Here is a 17,791-nt window from a genome sequence, read left to right as displayed (position 1 = left end):
AGAACACATATGAAAGAAAAGAACTATCAAGGATATGGAAATCACCAGAAATGAAACCCAACGCAACATGCTTTTCATCAAATATGATGGTGTCAGATCCATCTAAATTTATCTTCCTGCAATACGATGATAGACGTCTGAGGTAAGAGCAGCGAAGTAGTTCTAACCTATCTAGGTTTAAGTAAAGCATTTGACAGTATGCCTCTTGGGAAATTATCAGCTAAACTGGAGAAGATGGGAATTAATATGTAATTTTAAAGATAGATAAGGCTAAAAGTAAGACTACAAAAGATTACATTTAAAAGGGAGTTATCAAACTGGAAACAGGTTACAGAGGTGTTCCTTCAGGATCAGTTTCAGGATCAATTATTTAACGTTTTTATTAACAGCCTTGGTGTAAGAACTAGATGCAAATTCAGTGAAGCCTGCGAAATTAGGGACAGACTTACCATCTGAAGCACTTCAAACTGCATGTGCACTTTGAAGCCCTTCAAAAACAGAACACAAAAATAGACAAGTGGGCCCCTGCTGTGGACCCCCAGGTGGAGTGCTCCAAAATCATCACAACTACATCATAGTCTACAGCCAGAGAGCATGGCAGGTGGTTTCTGGGTCCTGCAGCTCTGCTTCTCCCCGTACTACTACACACACAGAGGTGGGGAAGCAGAGTAGAGCAGACTGTCAGAAGAAACCTCAGTGACGGTCTGTCCTGCTCTTCCTCCATTCCCTTTGCAGGGGAAGGTAGGAAGCAGGGCACTGTGAGATACTGAAAGACCAAGCCCTCCCCTATGACACTCCATAGAGCTTGTAAACATAACACGAAGCACTGTATTTTGAAGTGCCTCTAAATAATGGTCTATAATTTTACTTCTGGAGCCCTTCAAAGGCATTTAAAGTACTTTTAGGCTAGAAACAGATATTCAAAAAGCCTGAGCCTGAATTGATTCAGTCTTTTCAGGTTAGTCTAACCTGGCTAAGCTAAATCAATTTATAACCCAGACAGACCTCCCAAAAATGCAGGGACAAGCCTGCAGTGGCTCAGGCTAGAAGCAGGGAGGGCACTAGAGCAGCCCTCCCTTTGCTTCCACAGGGCAGAACTGAGAGAGGGGCATGGCCAGGCCCCAGCAGGACGCTCTTATTATTCCCACCCACCCCCAACTTCCTGAGCAGCCCAGGAGCAGGGAATATTTATCACCCTTAAGTCAGTGTTTCTCAACTCATTAAGAAAACAAAGCTTCTCTCCATTAACTAATGGTGCTCTTGTTAAACAGCTCTTCCATGGAAGGACATGAAGCTACCTGTTGATTAGCTCCAAAAAAAGCCTGCCTGCCTCTGTCTTCTCCCACAACATGGACCATAGCCAGTGTGTGGTCTGCTAGCTAATGCTGAGGTGTCTGCGTAAAGCAGAGACGACAGGGGAATAATCCCTGCTTAGCAGGGAGAAGCCAGGCAGATGCTGTGTGCATGCAAGTCTGTGCTGAACTCCAGCCAGTAAGCAGAGAGGAGGGGCTAGCTCTGCTGTGGAGCAGAGAGCCCCACCCCACTCAGAAAGCATGCCAGGATGCTGGGGGTGTCTGGTTTATCTTAAACCAGCAAGGGGTCTTGGACAGACATTGCATAAACTGGTTTGAGCCAAATCAGTTAAGTCTGATACTACATTCAACCAGGTTTATCTCAAACTGGTTTCAGCCATTTTCAAATGGGTTTATGTTCACTGAACATCTGTTCTGTTACAGGTTTAAACCAGTTTCTGATCATTTAAATCAGTTTATGTGTAATGTCCGTCCCTAGCCTTAACATTATCTGTCTAAAACTTAGACTGGGGGATACTGCTAATCTAGAAGAGACCAGGATTATTAAGTAGTAAGTACTAGAGGCACACTGATACATTGGCCCGATATTGGATCAGCACCAGTATAAGGAAAATGTATCATATCGGAAATCTGCCTGATGCGGCCAATAATTTGGCTGATAAATGTCCATGCGTGCATGCAGCTGCAGCACAGCACGTAGGCAGCGAGGAGCAGGTCAGACCACAGTTGGAGTACTGCGTCCAATTCTGGGCGCCACAATTCAAGAGGGATGCGGATAACCTGGAGAGGGTCCAGAGAAGGGCCATTCGTATGGTTAAGGGCCTGCAGACCAAGCCCTATGAGGAGAGACTAGAGAAACTGGACCTTTTCAGCCTCCGCAAGAGAAGGTTGAGAGGCGACCTTGTGGCTGCCTATAAGTTCATCACGGGGGCACAGAAGGGAATTGGTGAGGTTTTATTCACCAAGGCGCCCCCGGGGGTTACAAGAAATAATGGCCACAAGCTAGCAGAGAGCAGATTTAGATTGGACATTAGAAGGAACTTCTTCACAGTTCGAGTGGCCAAGGTCTGGAATGGGCTTCCAAGGGAGGTGGTGCTCTCCCCTACCCTGGGGGTCTTCAAGAGGAGGTTAGATAACCATCTAGCTGGGGTCATCTAGACCCAGCACTCTTTCCTGCCTATGCAGGGAGTCGGACTCGATGATCTACTGAGGTCCCTTCCGACCCTAACATCTATGAATCTACGAGCACAGCACAGCAGTTTGGAGCACTGTGTGCAGCCGATCAGTATGGTGTGGTGGAAGGGGAGAGGGGAGGAAAAAAGAGGGAAGGGGAGGGGGAGGGAAGGGGCATGGCGGGGGCATATCAAGGCCCCCATGGTGAGGGTGGAGAGGTGCTGGGACAGGCACAGAACAGAGCCGTGGCTTGTCCCAGAGGCATGGGGGAGGGGGGCTCCCATCACAGCGTACCGCTCATCCAGGAACCGCTGGTCGAGCGCTTTCCTGGCTGCTCATCCAAGAGAGCATGGAGAGGGGCATGTGCCCCAAAATGTGCGCAGAGTGGGGCAGGCTGGGGCCATGGCTGTGTGGCTCTTCGTGTCCTGCCCCACCTCGCACAGATCCAGGGGCACATCCCCCCCCGCAACGAGCAGGTGAGCGCCAGACCAGCGGCTCCCAGAGGAGTGGCACACAGCAGCGGGAGCTGCCCCCATCTCTCCCCACACCTCCTGGACAAGCCAAGGCTCTGTCCCATGCCTGCTTCAGCCCAGCTGGGCAGAGCTTACCCCAGCCCCTTTCCCACTCCTTCCTCAACGCGGGCACCTTGATCTGTCGTCCCCCTCTTTCCCCTTCCCTCCCCCCACTTCCACCACACCAGACTTACCAGCTGCATGCAGTTCTCCAAGCTGCTGGGCTGGTATTGGAAAACTGATCAGCTGATATACCTCCTTAAAAATCAGCTATCATCAGTATTAGCCCCAAAAATCTCTTTCAGTGCACCCCTAGTAAGTACTGAATAACCCTGTAGAATGGAGCAACAAACAGTACTGACGTTTAAAAGTCAAAGTGAATGACTTCACACTTTATATTAATATCAAGAAATGTTTGCTATGAAATGGAGGGTCACAGTTTAGTTACAACACAGAAGGAGGATCAGGTATACAAGTCAACTGCAGGATAACAATAAGCTTCCAGTGACATGTGGCTATGACAAAGGCTAATGAACTTCTAGAGTATTATGGACAGGGTACTTTTAGTAGAAACAGAAAAGTACAAGTGTACCATTGTACAAGGGATTGATAAAGTCACATATAGACTATATATATATATATATATATATATCTCAGTTCTTGCAACCTCTGTTGAAGAGCCAAGAATGTATACTAGAACAGGCCCAAATGAGGGCTACAAGCAGGTGGGCAGAATAAGAGAGGACCATGGTTACTTTTTATAAATAAATTCACGCACTGAACAAAAAGGAGAGAGGAGAACTACTTAACTTGAACAAAACTGACACAAGAACAAGTGGTACCAAGTGGTCACAAATCTAGCCTGGAAGGTTTTTAGTGATAAGAAGAGTGAAGTTTTAGAATAGTCTTCCAAAGTGCTGTGGGACAAAAAACCTGAATTACATTTAGATGAAGCTTAATAAGTTTGTTGGAGGTACAGGATGATAGGATAGTTGAGAAATAATTAGCAAATTCAAGTATTGAATATATGCATTCAAGTATTTAAAATCACCCTGACAGTAATGAAAAAAAACCCCTTCCACAAAGAGATGAATTTATCTGGTAATCCCATGCTAAAGGGTTTTGCTGGTCACTCTTCCACTATATCAGTGATTCTCAACCCTGCCTGCTGCAAGATCCCTTGAAGGGTACAGTGAGGTGTGAGGAGATAAGCAGATAAGCACAAGCTCAGGTTTGTCCTTCCTTGGCTGCTTCCCTGGCCCAGCAGTCCAGGATTTATGCAAAGTAGTAAGCACTTTCACAGATAAAATAATTTTTTAATTTGGGTGCCACTTAATTCACGGAAGTTACTGGAAGGGTACCTTATATCCAAAAAGGGTGAGAACCACTGCTTTAAATACTGGCTACTGCTAGAAGCAGGAGCTGGCTAATATACTCCAAAATGTCTTAGGGTGAAGTGTCTTGCTCACTTTTCTGATAGTCAAACTGATCCCCAGAACTGGGACCAGGAAGTTCTCCCTCAAATCAAATCGTCAAAGACCATATATTAAACCCAACAACTCCCTGACATTGCAGTGGTAATACATTCATGATGGTCTCTCCCTTATTTGTTGCCAGGGGCATACTGTAGGTTTGGGAAATTTCTTTTTAATAGGTTGCTTTATGTGTGGCTGTGATGTCTGAGAGGGTTTGGGAGTGAACAAGCTTATCCATCCTTTTGACAAGGGGTTGCTTGCAAATGAAGGGAAATGAGCTTGACAGATTAGGAGGTCCCTTCAAATCCTATATTCCTATTTTCCTAAAAATTACAAAAAGTTAAGCCTATGTTGTTTCCTTTTGGTAAATGCATGCTAGGAAATTCTTCTTTAAAGTAATTAAATTTTTCAATTTAAAAGTGAATTATTTCAGTTTCATAGGATTCTGCATAAATGAATTTTTAGAGTGGAAAGGGTGATTTAACTTGTAAAGAGATATTTAAAGCACATCCTAAGCAGAGGTGGTATGGAAAAAGTCTCAGAAATTGTAGTCAGAAAAGAAAAAAAAAAATGCAGATAGAACATAGGTTGAAATCCAACGAAACCATATTAAGATGGAAGAATTATGAACTCTTTCCTACAGTAGCAAAGTTTCTTAATTCTAAACTATAGTATTCCCATCTATTTAAATGATGCAGAATAAACTGAGAATACCTCATAAAAAGGTAGTAAAAATAGGAAATGTGAATAAGTGGAACAGCAAGAAGAGCATACCAATGATCTGAGCTTTTAAACAAACTCAGAAAGTTCTGCAAAAAATATTTTTCATATTACTCCTGTTTCCAGGAAATGCATCACGATAACTCTAAATCTTTCACAATTAGTACCTATTGTTACTTTTTTTTTTAAATGAGGCAAAATAGCACAAAAAACACTTTAATCATAACCTAATATCTATCATATCCTAATATCAATTTATATTTCTTTAAAGGACTTAGTTCTTTGGAACTGAGTCCACATGGGATTTTATACTCAAAACTATTTTTCACTTCAAAGGAGCCTTCTTCATGGTCATACATATATTAAAAAGTAAGAAAGAGAATGTTTTGTTGGGTAACAATTAATTACATTAAAAAATAAAAGTAATGCTTAGGATACCTCTCAAGTCTTACCAGGCAAATATGAACGGTAGAAGTTCTGGTTTCATTTGAATTAATGGCAGAACTTTCACTAGTTTCAATGGATTCAAAGCATTTCCCCTCAGGCTTTTCTGGCTGCCCCAGCAGTGGGTTGCCCTCTTCAAGGACTCAACACAAAGCTACCAAGCTAAAAACATGCGTCTCTCTCTTTTGTTCAGGCTAAAAGACACGAAGAGAATTCAGAAGCCACTGTGATCCAGACACTAAATGGAAGCAGGCACCACATGGTATATATGTGGTTTTCACATACAGCAGATAAGACTCTGAGCCCATGTTTGACTATGTCTACATGATACAACAGTGCTATGATAAACACAGAAACCACTGATGCCAAAATAGCATCTCAATCTTTATTACAGATGCATAAGAGTAGCTACTTCAGACACCAAGCACCAACATGGAATCCTTAAGAAGCCGATCCACCAGCTGCTCTGTCCTCAATGAGAGGATAATTAAGCTCCTTCATTAAAAGCATTTTTCTGTCTACCTAAGTGCCCAGTCACTACACCATTTGGCAGCACTTCATGTATAGTCAGTTTTACTATTTTTCCTGTAAAAAGGCAATAGTTAAAAAAGGTGCTCTGCAAACATCAAGAGGGTATTCAAGGAAGAAAATGTTTTAAATGGTTTATTTTAAATCAGAACAATCTACTTAAAAGCTGTTCTACCAGAAAACGATTTTTTTAAATGATCTATTAAAAAAAATTAAAAAACACTTATCATCGTCCCCATTAGACTACTTTATTTGCAGACTTCAGAAAAAACATAAATAAAATGTGTTTTAAAAGCATCTCTGGGGCAGCAACCCTAACTTGCATTCTACGATATCATGCTGTAGTCAGCATGCAGAAATTTTGTATATATATATAAAGCCGTACAGGTTTTTTTTGTTAAGTACTGCATGACATTCCTGGCAGATTTCTGCCATAGGGAAATCTCCCTTTTCTCTGTTTTCCATCGATGTACTGTTTCTCAACATCCTTAAGTATTTCAAAGCCTTGACATTAATCAGTTATCTCCACTAGTTAAGGACAGGAGAAATCAATTTACCTGAATGCCATCAAGCAACTTGCTCATGCACCAATAACTGTCAGCTTCAATGTTCTGCAGCACTTCTTCAGGCAGACTGGAAACATCAAAATTTTCCACTTCTTCTTCTGTTTCAGAAAGAGAGAGGAGAAAAAAGCAAGTCAATGAAGTGCAAAGAATAAATAAAGTTGAGAAAAATAATTTAAAACAAAGACAGCCACCACATATCTTGTATTCACAAACTTCAATATGCATTTCCTTAACAGGGACTAAATGCATCATTTATTGCTCAACTGTGCCATTTAATGGTCTTAAATGTTAATGAATACTTAATTTGTTGCAGACTGTGAAAATCCTGAATCATGTCTGGTTAACCAGAATTAATATATAATAAATTACTTCATTCTAGACATTTCACACCTGAGAGGCAAATATCAGTAGCAATAAATTGGGACCCCCCCACACACACAAGCACATGCGCACAAATGCAGGTGTGCCCACACACACACATACATCCCTCCCAAACCTTTTATATAGATTAAAAGTTACCTGTAAGGTATATAGTATTTCCCAGCTTTTTAAAGAGAAAAAAGCTAAATACATTGAGTCCCATTTCCTGTGCTCTTAGCACAGTGGGGCCATCAGCTCAATTAGGACCATTAGATACTAACACAATGTCTTTTCTAACAAAACAAGTAATAAATAAAAAAAAGTAATCATTGCTATTTTCCTAAATAGTTAATCTCAGAATGCATTCAGGAAAAGACATTTTTTTAAAAGCCAACTGAAACCTATTCCTTACCCACATACTTTTTATATGTGCCAAAGTCATAGCAACTACCTCTACTTAATCAGAACCTACAAGATTTGCAGCCAGCATGTCAACCTGGAGGTTCTCCAGTTCAACCACTGAGAGCGATTATATTGTAACAAATTGTATCTCATGAATTGATATCATGCTCTCTAAAGCCATTTCTTGTGATTTTTAAATTGCAGTGTTTGATTCAAATCTTTAGAGTGAAATTACAGAGGACATCACTTCAGGAAATGCCTTCCAGAGCCACCCTGCAGCCCCAAGAACTGCTCTGATGTGAACTGGGAGTGCCCTGAGTAACTAACTGTCTTCATTTCCCTGCTGTCAGTGCTCAGCAGCCAGTTCCCCAGATATCTGCCTGCTGCCTGGCTGTTCAACAGTTTGCTTCCTTGCCAGATTATGTGAGCCTTGGGAAGACTAGGATAAGAGCTAGATTAGTTCTGCCTAAACCCTGGCATGTGGCCTGGGAAAGAATGAATTTCCTCCTTCACATATCTGCAAAGCAGCACAGAATAGACGCAAAAAGAGCTAGGAATCCATAAAAGATTAATTGCTCCCAGAGTCTGTTCCAAACCTATATGACACGTTATCAGGCTGGTGCTGCTCTAGTTTGTCCCAACTGGCTATGGTCCCCCAAAGGGATTATATGACAGCTGGAGATAGCACTCTGGTGACACCCTCTCAAACAATGTTATCTATGGTTCCTGACGCTTCCTGTATCACAGCCAGGTCCTGAAGCAGATATGGGCTGCAGAAGTGGACTGTGTGCTTGTTTTGGTTTGACTTGACCTGCCTTGGGTTTTGGGAGAGGGAGGAGAAAGGAAAAAAGGAGAGTGAATGGTTAAAAAGGACAGAGGAGGACTTTCAAAGAAGAGCCAATTATGGTACAATGTACAACAAAAAGGCACTGTTCCAGGCAAAGAAGTTAGTATTCAAGAATGAGTGACAGAAGTGCTGAACAATGGAAAAAGTGTCCTTGGTCAAGGGAAAGGGCCCAGGCAAGAGCAGGTACATCCTGCAGATCAACATCTGGCTGCGCAGGGTTGCCAGGACGACTGCCTTCTTCAACCATGGGATGTTGTTCCAAGAAGGAGGATTTCTGGGAAGAGATAGGATCCACCTGACAAAGAGAGGGGAGAGCATCTTTGCAGACAGGCTGGCTAACCTAGTGAGGAGGGCTTTACACTAGGTTTGCAGGGGGATGGAGACCAAAGTCCTCAGGTAAGTAGGGAAGCAGGAGACCTGGAGGAAGTGCAAGCAGGAAGGGGAAATGAGTGAGGTGCTCTCATACTTCCTGATAAATCAGGGCAATCGACTAGTTACCTCAAGTGCCTGTAAAACAAATGCATGGAGCCTTTGAAACAAGCAGGAAGAATTGGGAGTCCTGGAGCTATGACGTGATTGGAATAACAGACTTGGTGGGAGCTCGCATGACTCGAGCACTGTCATGGATGGGTACAAACTGTTCAGGAAGGACAGGCAGGGGAAAAGAGGAGGAGGAGTTGTGCTTTATGTAAAAGAGCCATATGATTTCTCAGAGCTCCAGTATGAAACTGGAGACAGGCCTGTTGAGAGTCTATGGGTTAGGGTCAGAGAGGAGAGCAACAAGGTGATGTCATGGTGGGGGTCCGCTATAGACCACCAGACCAGCAGGAAGTGGTGGATGAGGCTTTCTTCAAACAGCTAAGGGAAGTTTCCCAATCACAAGCCCTGGTTCTCATGGGGGGCTTCAAATCACCCTGACATCTGCTGGGAGGGCAATACAATGCTACAGCCTGGGGGTTAACAGGCTGGGCAGCAGCTCTGCAGAAAAGGGCCTGGGGGTTAAGGAGACAATAAGTTGAATATGATCCAGCAGTGTGCCCTTGTGACCAGGAAAGCTTACAGCATACTGGGCTGCACTGGTAGGAGTGCTGCCAGTAGATCAAGGGAAGTGATTATTCCCCTTTATTCAGCACTGGTGAGGCCACATCTGAAGTATTATGTTCAGTTTTGCACCCCCCACTACAGACAGGATGTGGACAAATTGGAGAGAGACCAGCAGAGGGCAATAAAAAGGGTGAGGGGGCTGGGGCACATTACTTATGAGGAACAGCTGAAGGAATTGGGAGTATTTAGTCTAGAGAAGAGAAGTCTGAGAGGGGATTTAATAGCACCCTTCAACTACCTGAAGTGGGGTTGGAGAGAGGATGCAGCTAGACTGTTCTCAGTGGTGGCTAATGACAAAACGAGGAGTGTTGCAGCAAGGGAAGTTTAGCTTAGATACTGGGAAGACTTTTCTCACTAGGAGGGTGGTGAGGCCACCCAGAGAGGTGGTGGAGTCTCCATCCTTGGAGGTTTTCAAGACCCAGTTAGACAATGTCCTGGCTGGGATGATCTAGTTGGGGATGGTGCTGCCTTGAGCAGGGGGTTGGACTAGATGACCACCTGAGGTCCCTTCCAACCCTAATTTTCTGATTTCTAGGAAGTGTTAAACTTACAGCCTTTGGGGCAAATCTGGGCGGTGGAACTCTTTTGGGGCCCACACCATTCATAGAGGGCTGGGAATTTGAAAGAGGGGAAGCAGGGATGAAGTTTGCTGTTGAAATCCAGGGCATGGAACCCACTGAAGAGGGGGGCAAATGATGGCTCCATTAACACCTATAGCTGCTACCACCAATGGACCCACCACTACATCCATATCTGATTCATAAGGAGTCCTGCAGTCTGGATATGGCCCAGAGGCAGGATGAATTACCATATTTCCATGACTGTAAGATGACCCTGAATTTAAGGCAGCCCCCTAATAATTAGATTCTATACATGACAAAATTATACCTTAATTAGAATTTTCCATGTATGGAAAATAATTATTGGAGGGTCATCATTAATTCACTGCAGGCAATGGGGGGAGGGGGAGTTAATGTGGGGAGGTCAAGCAGCTTAGCCCCTACCGGTGTCTGCCACCTCCCCAGCCTCTGCTCGCTGCTTTCTCACCCCTGCCTTACCCTTGCTCCATGCCAGCAGGCTCGATCCCCATTCTAGTCTAGGCCCAGTCCCCACAGCAGCCATGTGGACTTTACACCACTGCTATGATGTCCCAGACTGCAGCATGGATAAAGCCTGCTGGCACAGAGCAAGGGTGAGAGTGAGAGAGATGGGTAGGGAAGTAGAGGCTGTGGGAGGGGGAGGAATGGAGGGAAGAGACTGCAGGGTAGAGGTTATAGGCTGCAGAGGCAGTGGAGACAGGGCAGCAGACAGCAGTTACAGCCCCAACCCCAGGTAGGGGCTGGAGCCTGAGCCACAGCAGTAGCCAGCCCCAATGCACTCATATTTGATTATAAAATGAGAGGCTTTTTCCTCCCCCTGTTAAATGGGGGGAAGGAACTCATCTTAGAATCGAGTAAATACAGTATAAAAGAAGGCACACAGATCAGGAGGTACAGCATATGGAAAGAAGAGAAACAAGTTGAAATACAAAACAGTTTTACAGATTCTTCCAAAGATTAGAAGTGTAGTGAAATGGAGGAGAAAAAAAATGTATGCCTAAAATGGGAAACCTGTGGCACATCAAGCCTTTGGAAGTGGCAGTTTAATGCACTGTGGCATGCCCAGAAGTTAAAAGATCGCACAGTGGAAACAAAAAGCAGCAAACTGCCAAAGCAATAATCCAGTCAGCAAGACACAGAACATATTCCCATCTGGCAACCTCTGCAACTCCAAAGCAAAAGGACAACATGGGAGAAGGAGCATCTGCTAAGCCCAGCCAGGCCTTCATTCACCTCTTCTAAAAAATACCTCTGCAAGGTCCTTCAGACATGTATAAATAGCTGGGTAGTCATCATCACCAATATGTTAAACAAGTCCAACATGTCTGAAAATATGAAACCAACAGTGCAAGAAGATTAAAGCCAGTTTGGAAACCCCAGCTCTAATTTTGCAGTTTGATATATACTGCTACAACCAGATAGAAAAAATGGCTACAACCATTTAGGTCACCATTACGCCTTCCCAAAGTTAACAAAGAATGTCCCATCAGATCTCTCTGTGACCGGATTTCACATAAAACACACAGAGTATCCTCTTGGCACAGCAGGGGGGATTGGGGGGGGGGGGGGGTTCACTTTTTATTAAGACTATGGAGGAATTTGAAATCAAGGAGAAAGGCATCACGAGAGTGTTCTTCCAAGCTTCAAAGAAGAAATGCTTTTTCAGGCAAGTAAAGAAATAGCAAATGACAGCTTGTCAATTTTGCTGAATACAGTAGCAACCCAGAGAGGAGACAAAAGAGACAACAGTGGATGGGATCAGACCTCCACGTAAACACAGTGACAAGGAAGCTGTCCTATGGTGTGTCAGCACAGATGCCAATTCTCAAAGCCTACGTGTAAATATTTTCACTTGAAATTGATGTCTGTCATGATGTTACTGATGCCGTACAACTGAGTGTCTTATTGTGTTTGTGAAGGAAAATTCTGACATAACTGAGGATCTGTTTGGCCTATCCCAACCTGATATTACCATCATTGTTTCAGACTTGTTTGAAAAGCTGAGAGAACATTTTAAAATTTGACAGTGTGTAAAAATGTTAAACTTGATTGGTCTAAATTAGATTAGACTGGCAGGAAAAATGGTTGTAAATCAGTTTCTGGACTACAAATTATTCAAAGATAAAGGTTCTTTACATGTTCTAAATCATGCTGTTTGATGCATTAGGATGGTATATTTGTGCCCATTAAACTGCACAATGTTTCAGAATTCACTTGATGAAAATATGGAGGGAGAGCTAGTGCTCAGCTGCAATGTTCGCTGGCTGTCAAAGGGAAAGGGCCTCAAACGAAAATGAAGCGAACCAGCACTGAGGTCTTGGGAAGGTAAAGTGAATTTGCTGAAGATTGCAGGCTAACTAACAACAAGCCTCAAATGAGGACCCCAGCCTTTTCTTACAGATATTTAATCTCAAAAACCTAATATATTCCTCTACAGGGGAAGGCTTGTCCTTTGCCTTCATTGTTTAATTTAATTGCCTCTTACAACAATTTTTTGTAAATGATTGGTCTCATAATATTTTAGAAGATATTACTTTGAAGATAACAGAAAGTAGGAGAAATATTATATTTCATCTTCTACACAATTAAATTCATTTCCATTTAGGCTTGAAAATTTTAGGCAGAAAACAAAACCTGATGGTCTTGTTTCCCAGTCTTTCCATTGTTTTGGATGCTGTCACTTACAATTACATTCCAAATTAACAGTTAGAATTTCCTGAACTGAAAAATCTTACTGGACTTGAGAGTAAATGCAAAGAGCTACCCCAAATCATTCTAAAAATCTGTCCTTAAAAGAGATTTTTCTTAGATACATGGCTTTGCCCTTCACTAAGTGCAGATTTTGTTTGAAAATGGGCTATAGAACAATCATTTTTTAATCTGAAGTTTGTTAAAAATATCAGTGTCACCAATCTTTACTCCAACAACTTAGTTCTACTGACAACAACAAAAGGACACCAACTGCTGATACTTCCTTAGCCTGACAAAGGGTTTTGAACCCAAAAGCTTGCTTAAAAATTGTTTTTCCAACTATTTAAGTTGGTCTAATAAAAGATATCAGATTCACCCGAAGAACCTCATCTGCCTATATCCTTAGACCAACACAGCTACAAACCTACACCCCTGTAAGAATTTCTAATAGCATTTTTAAGATCACTCTTCAAAATTATCAGTAATGCATTAAACCTAGTTCCACTGTAATACAGATCAGAAACACTGGAAAGGCTGCGAGGGAAAGGAAAAACAGGCAAAAGTGCATCTGTATCGTTACCTAAAAAAAAAAAAAAAAGAATCACTTTATAAAAAAATCTTCAATTATAATGGCTCAAAGCAATGTTTCTCATTATCTTGTTTTATATGGAGATTTTTATCATGCTTTCTATTAAATTGCAGGAAACAGTAAAAAATCTTCCTGCAGAAAAACTGCTGGAGTCAGTGACAGGTCGATATGAATGAGTATCACTGCAAGTGCAACTATTACTGCTGTTTATTTCTTCCCAGGGCATTATTCTATGCTTATGAAACTTTCCTCTGGCTGAAAAACTACTAACTCATTTAGGAAAACTCTAACTAGATGCATGCTCCACAAGTCACAACACCTCTTTAAATTGAAAAGGGAATTAATTATAGCTTATTACACATATATTTTCCTGATTATCCTGTCAAATAAAGCTGTTAAGCAGATGTGATTGTATTCAATTTCCTCATTTTTAAAAAATATGAAGGTCAGACCAAGTTTAAATCAATCTGGTAGGGCTTTAATTTTTTGTTTTGGGTTTGTTTGGTTTTGTTTTGTTTTTTCAGAGGGTAGGTGTGAGGGTGGGAAGTGTTTCAAATCTCATCATGTTGACCTCTGCTTCCCTGCTTTCCACTTTTAAAAAGCAGGATTTTTTGTTTCTGGACGAATGCCCCAAGTATGCAAGTCTGCTATGGCAAAAATAAATTAAAAACATAAGCACTACTTTTGTAAGAGATTGTCTTTTGAAGTAAGTCACTACCCATACAAAAGATTTGTGAATATGTACAGCCAAATTTTGATATAACACGTGTATATAAGGTACATGTAAAACTACATTTATCATTTTCCATGTATAGAATACAATTACTGGAAGGGTCACCTTAAATTCAAAGATCTCTTGGATTCAGGTAAATATGATACTAAATCCTCCTTCACCCTTTAACTTTTTAACAGTTGTAATTCCTCCTGTACCATTGGCTCTCTTCCCCGCAAGCACCCTGCCCAGCAAGTTGATGATCAGGATTCCTAGTTCTCCCTGATTTAAAAAAAATAGCAAATTCCATGATAAAAACCTCAAAATCCATTATTAAAATGAAAGTCCCCTCACTCTATCCCCACACAGCCCCCTGGGCCTGCTCGTGCCCCTCACAAATCCCTGCAACCCCCAGACCTGCTGGAGGGGGCCCCCAGCTGCCAGGGGTATGGGGCCAGGGACCTGGCACGAGACAGCAGCTGCTGCAGCAGAGTGGAGCCCAGCTCCCCACACTGCTCCCTGCTGTGAACTTGGGTGGGAGGCAGGGTGGAGAACAGCTCTCCAGTGCTGTGCACACTCCTGAGGAGCAGGGGAGACCCGTGCCCCCCAGATCTGTATGCAGGATGGGCAAAGACTGCCCGCTGCGGGCCTGGGCTCCCACCCTGCTGCCCTCCCTCGGGGCCTCCACAGCTAAGCGGGTGCAACCTAGCACTGCAGGGAATAGCAGGGCCGCGTGGGGATCTCCTTGTTGCCATGAACTCTGCACTGCCCTGGTGATGTGTCCCCTGTGCATGTGGCAGCAGCAAGGGACAAAACCCTGTGCCACCACCCCCACCTATTGCCGCATATGCAGGGGACACATCGCCAGGGCAGTGTGGAGCTCACAGCAGCAAGGAGATCCCCATACAGCCCCGTTGTTCCCTTCAGTGCTGAGTCGCACCAGCAGGGCTATGGAGGCCCCAGAGGAGGGTAGCAGAGCAGGAGGCCAAGCCCACAGCGGGCAGCGTGCGTCTGCCCCCACCCCATGCACAGATCGGGGGGAGGGCACAGGTGCCCCTGGCTCGCCCTGGAAGTGCACACAGCAGCAGGGAGCTGGCCCCACCCTGCGCCCCGCAGCCACTCATTGCAGCCCTGGCCCCTAAGCCTCACTCACTGCCTAGCTGGGCAGCAGCCCCAGGCCTCCCTCCCTATGGAGGTCTCAATTCCTCCCCCAACTTACCTATGGGAGCTGCTCTCCAAGCTGCCTAGTGGTCATATGCATATACATGTACATGGTGCCCCCTGCCTGACAGCCCTCCTGCTCCCCACACCCCCTTGCAGGCTAGAACTCTGCCAGCCTGCAGAGCTCTTTGCAAAATCCACAGGTTTCTCTGTTAACGTGAGAAATCTGCATTTTCCTCCAACAAAGGGAAAAAATTCACATTTTTCTCTGTTTTTCTATGGGAAATGAAAAACCGGGATTCTTGCTGATGATTTCTCAGATTCCTACCTCAAAGCAGCAACTTAACACTGGATGATCTTACTCATCCAGAACCACTGACTGTCCTTCACTGCTATGGATGGGAAGATCACTTATGAGGCTTTGAAAGAACTGCAGTAGGAGAAGGAGGTTGGAAGGAGGAGAGTCCAAGCACATTTAAAAGAAATAGTTCCAACATAATTAGAAGGAAGGAATTTAAGATTTAAAATAAAAGGTTTAAAAAGATTAATATGTGCTTTAACCCCATTCCCTCTCCCATTCCTATGTAAAAATGATCTGCAAGGAAATGTGGTGTTGCAAATATAAAGCTGACAAGAACATGAAATGCTAAAAGTAGAAATGTGGCCAAAAACAAACAAGCAAACCACATCAAAAAAAAAAAGAAAAGAAAAAGAAAATCTAAATTTTCTGCAACAGGGAAATTTTAACATAGGATTATTTTTTCAAGTTATTGAAACGGATCATATTTTTGTGGTATTGTATGTTTTAGAAACGTTTTGTGCTCAGAATTATGTATTATGTTTTTTTAAATAACTTGAGGGTGCTCCTTGTTTATGAAAAAAAATCATACCCTGAGCTAGAGGAAAAAGCTTTAGATGCTAAAAGCCTAAGGTAACTTAATGTTAAATGCAATAACAGACTTAACTGGCACCATCAGTTAGGGCACTCTGTAGGCAACTGCTCTCAAAAATCCTTCTCTGATACCTCCAGTAAAAGAACATCCTCTCCACACCAGCATCCCACCTAATCTCACCCTTCACATCCTCTTCTTAATGATCCTCTGATGAAGGTTTAATTCTTCCTGTCCACCTGATTAAAGCTAATCCCCTTTAATTAAATTTTCATATCTGGGGTTAAATGGGGTAAGAGTGAGGACCAGAAGAGAAGAAATTTGTTGTGAATGTGAACAAGAGTTTGAGAGCAGAAACCAGCCAGAGAGCAAGGAGCTGAATAAATATATGGCAAGTAAAATATAATCATACCATGATTATGCAAATATATGCATGCATTGCCTAATAACTGCTACTACCCAATCAAAGTAAAGCTATTTACATACTATATGGTTGAAAAATAGCCAGTCTCTATGCAAATTGCAACCTTTCAGCCACAGTACAAAGTTGCGCAGTGGAAAAAGAACAACAAAGTCACGGGTCAGCAACTCTAGAATCTAGATCAGCCCCATGCTACGCTTGATAGAGACAATTCCATCACTGTAAATTTTTGTCATGAACCTCATGGCAGATATTGTCACTGTAGTGACTGTATAGGATTTGCTTGGTAGCAGAACAGTTTATCACCATTTTGTAAAATATAAGAATTTTCTTTATTTCTTAGAGCCTAGCATAAGAAGTTAATTAATATACATATACATACACATATGACATATGACATACAGACACTACATTTTTTAAAAATGCTGGCTTTTGGACACAGTCTAACATTATATATATATATCTCCTTTACACTTTAAGTTCCTTCCTAAGCTATTTCCAAAAGTCAATAATTTTGAAAAATTTAGTAGAAGAATCACTCAGCAGTTGCCAAAGCTAAACAAAATGAACTTTTCTATTAAACACAAGTGTATAAACACACACACACACACACACACACACACACGGAGAATGCCCTAGTCCTTAATAAACTAATGAAATAGGATTGCCAAATTAAGGTTAATTTCAGACTTCATCCTGAAAAGACATCTATGCCCTCAAATCTTTGTAATCCAGGTGAAATCTGGATCTTTGTAATGTAATCTTTGTAATGACTGGTGGACCACCCTACCCATGCAGCTCCTGGCCAGTCTCCATGAAGACCCAAGGATCTTGGGGTGGTGACAACACAGGGCGAGGGCCACGGCAGAGCCCCAGGTCCTGCAAGAACGGACATACAGCAAGCGCACCATGCCTCTGCCCTGGCCCTGCACTGACACCATCCCAAGATCCCAGTTTCTCAGGTCACACCTGCTCATCCCACTCCCAAACACCTCTCCCCACCTGCCCATGGCCCCTGTGACAGCCAGAACCAGAGGGATTAATAAGCAATAAATATGTGCTTCTTGGAGGCGTTTGGTATTTTGCCTAAACAGGTAATATTAGTTAATAAAAGCATGTAAGTTTGTAAACTGCGAATGTAACTTGTCATAAATTTAACCAAAATGATAAATTAACTGTTCATGGAACTGACTGAGCCCCATAGGCAAAGCTGTAGCTGTGAGATTAGCTGGCCTAACGGTTTTTTGCTCAGGGTTCAGCCTTAGCAATAAAACTGGATCTAAC

The 17,791-nt window shown here is 42.9% G+C and overlaps 1 protein-coding gene across 4 annotated transcripts in view; it reads right to left on the bottom strand.

Annotated features, from left to right (window-relative positions):
• The window catches only part of TBC1D22A (TBC1 domain family member 22A), a 432,230-nt gene that overhangs the window by 246,005 nt on the left and 168,434 nt on the right, over positions 1-17,791 (bottom strand). For all 4 annotated transcript variants that reach the window (XM_019487417.2, XM_059725895.1, XM_059725896.1 and 1 more), the window contains one exon: positions 6,723-6,829. In XM_019487417.2, the coding sequence (XP_019342962.1) occupies positions 6,723-6,829 (107 nt within the window). The remainder of the gene's footprint in view (positions 1-6,722; positions 6,830-17,791) is intronic.

This window comes from Alligator mississippiensis, chromosome 4 (assembly GCF_030867095.1).
Source record: "Alligator mississippiensis isolate rAllMis1 chromosome 4, rAllMis1, whole genome shotgun sequence".
Lineage (NCBI taxonomy): Eukaryota > Metazoa > Chordata > Crocodylia > Alligatoridae > Alligator > Alligator mississippiensis.
The sequence above is the reverse complement of the archived record's forward strand: the minus strand, read 5'-3'. Positions and strand labels throughout refer to the sequence as shown.